Source organism: Nicotiana tabacum, chromosome 20 (assembly GCF_000715075.1).
Source record: "Nicotiana tabacum cultivar K326 chromosome 20, ASM71507v2, whole genome shotgun sequence".
In the NCBI taxonomy this organism is placed as follows: domain Eukaryota; kingdom Viridiplantae; phylum Streptophyta; class Magnoliopsida; order Solanales; family Solanaceae; genus Nicotiana; species Nicotiana tabacum.
The window spans coordinates 16,989,248-16,990,671 of NC_134099.1; the positions used below are offsets into that span (position 1 = coordinate 16,989,248).

A 1,424-nucleotide genomic window follows, 5' to 3' on the forward strand; every position below is an offset into this window, starting at 1 on the left:
AGTCACTTGTCAAGGAGGTGTGGCAAAAATAAATTGATAACAACCCTATGAAGAATATATGGATGAAGCCGAAGGCCTTAAAATTTCTATGCAAGAAGCTCAATGAAGAGGAGTTTAGCTACATCACTTAGAAGGTTGAGGTTACTAGACAACAACTGAGAAGTATACAAGAACAACAAGCCCAAACAGTATACAGATTCCCTGGTGATAGAAGAAAAAGAAACAGCTCAAGATTTGAAAAAATGGTCCTCAATAGAGGAAAGTGTGATGAGACGGAAATCTAGAATTAGATGGATCAAATGGGGTGATGTTAATACTAAGTATTTCACCGCAGTAATCAAGGAGAAAATAGTCAGAAAACAAATAGTGGAGCTCAACACACTTACAGGAAATAAGATCACTGACCCAAAGGCTATTAGTGATGAAATTATCACCTTTTATAGAAGCCTAATGGAGATATCAGCCAAGGAGCTACCTGCTATCAACAGGTTGATCATGCAATAAGGACCAAAGTTGACTCATGAACAACAATTGGCATTGTGCAAAGAAGTTACAACTACTAAACTTTATGACAACTTATGCTCGATTGGAGATGACAAGGCACCTGGAGTTGATGGGTACAATGCAGTCTTTTTCAAGAAGAAATGACACATAGTTAAGGAATAGATAAACCAGGCTGTTTTAGCTTTCTTCACAATAGGGAAGCTATACAGAGCACTTAACTGTACTGCCCTCACATTGATATCTAAATATGAGAATCCCTTCACAGTAAAAGAATATAGGCCAATTGACGACTGCACTGTCTTCTTTAAAATTATATCAAAAGTTTTAGCATCAAGATAGCAAAAAGTGATGCCTGATATTATTTTTGAAGCACGGGAAGGCTTTATACCAGGGAGAAAAAAGGTGATAACATCATATTGTCTCATGAGCTAGTTCAGGCTTACAATAGAAAGCATATGTCTCCTAGGTGTATGATCAAAATTGACCTTCAAAAAGATTATGACAGAGTTGAATGGTGCTATCTGGAGCAGGTATTGGAGGAATTAGCTTTCCCCAGAAAATTCATTGCTTGGATTGCAGAATGTCTTAAAATAGTGAACTACTCTATCTTGGGTAATAGTGAACCAACTGAACCTTTCGATGCTGCAAGGGGCTTGAGACAATAGGATCTCATGTCCCCTTTATTGTTTGTTATAGCAATGGAGTATCTTAGTAGGCAATTGAACAGCTAGAAGAATGAAAAGATTTTTAGATTTTATCCAAAGTGTGTGAAGATGGGGATTACACTTTGTCCTTTGTAGATGATCTATTACTCTTTGCCCATGGAGATGTAGGGCCTGTACACCACCTTCATCAGTGTTTTCATCAATTCTCCTCTGCCTTAGGCTTACAAGTTAACCTAGGCAAAAGTCATTATATTG

General features: G+C 37.5%; 1 protein-coding gene across 1 annotated transcript; it reads left to right on the forward strand.

Moving 5' to 3' along the window:
* Positions 1–267: 267 nt before the first annotated feature.
* On the forward strand, positions 268–1,169 carry LOC142174264 (uncharacterized). Its single transcript, XM_075240056.1, has 2 exons — positions 268–488; positions 875–1,169. The coding sequence occupies exons 1-2, from the start codon at positions 268–270 to the stop codon at positions 1,167–1,169; spliced, it is 516 nt and encodes a 171-aa protein (XP_075096157.1).
* The last annotated feature ends 255 nt before the right edge of the window (positions 1,170–1,424 follow it).

What these genes read in the sequence shown, in the direction of transcription:
- LOC142174264 (XM_075240056.1), top strand. Translation starts at nt 268, where the DNA reads ATGAGACGGAAATCTAGAATTAGATGGATCAAATGGGGTGATGTTAAT. An exon ending in GAGCTACCTGCTATCAACAG is followed by an intron (nt 489 to 874) that starts GTTGATCATGCA and finishes TTATTTTTGAAG; the next exon opens with CACGGGAAGGCTTTATACCA.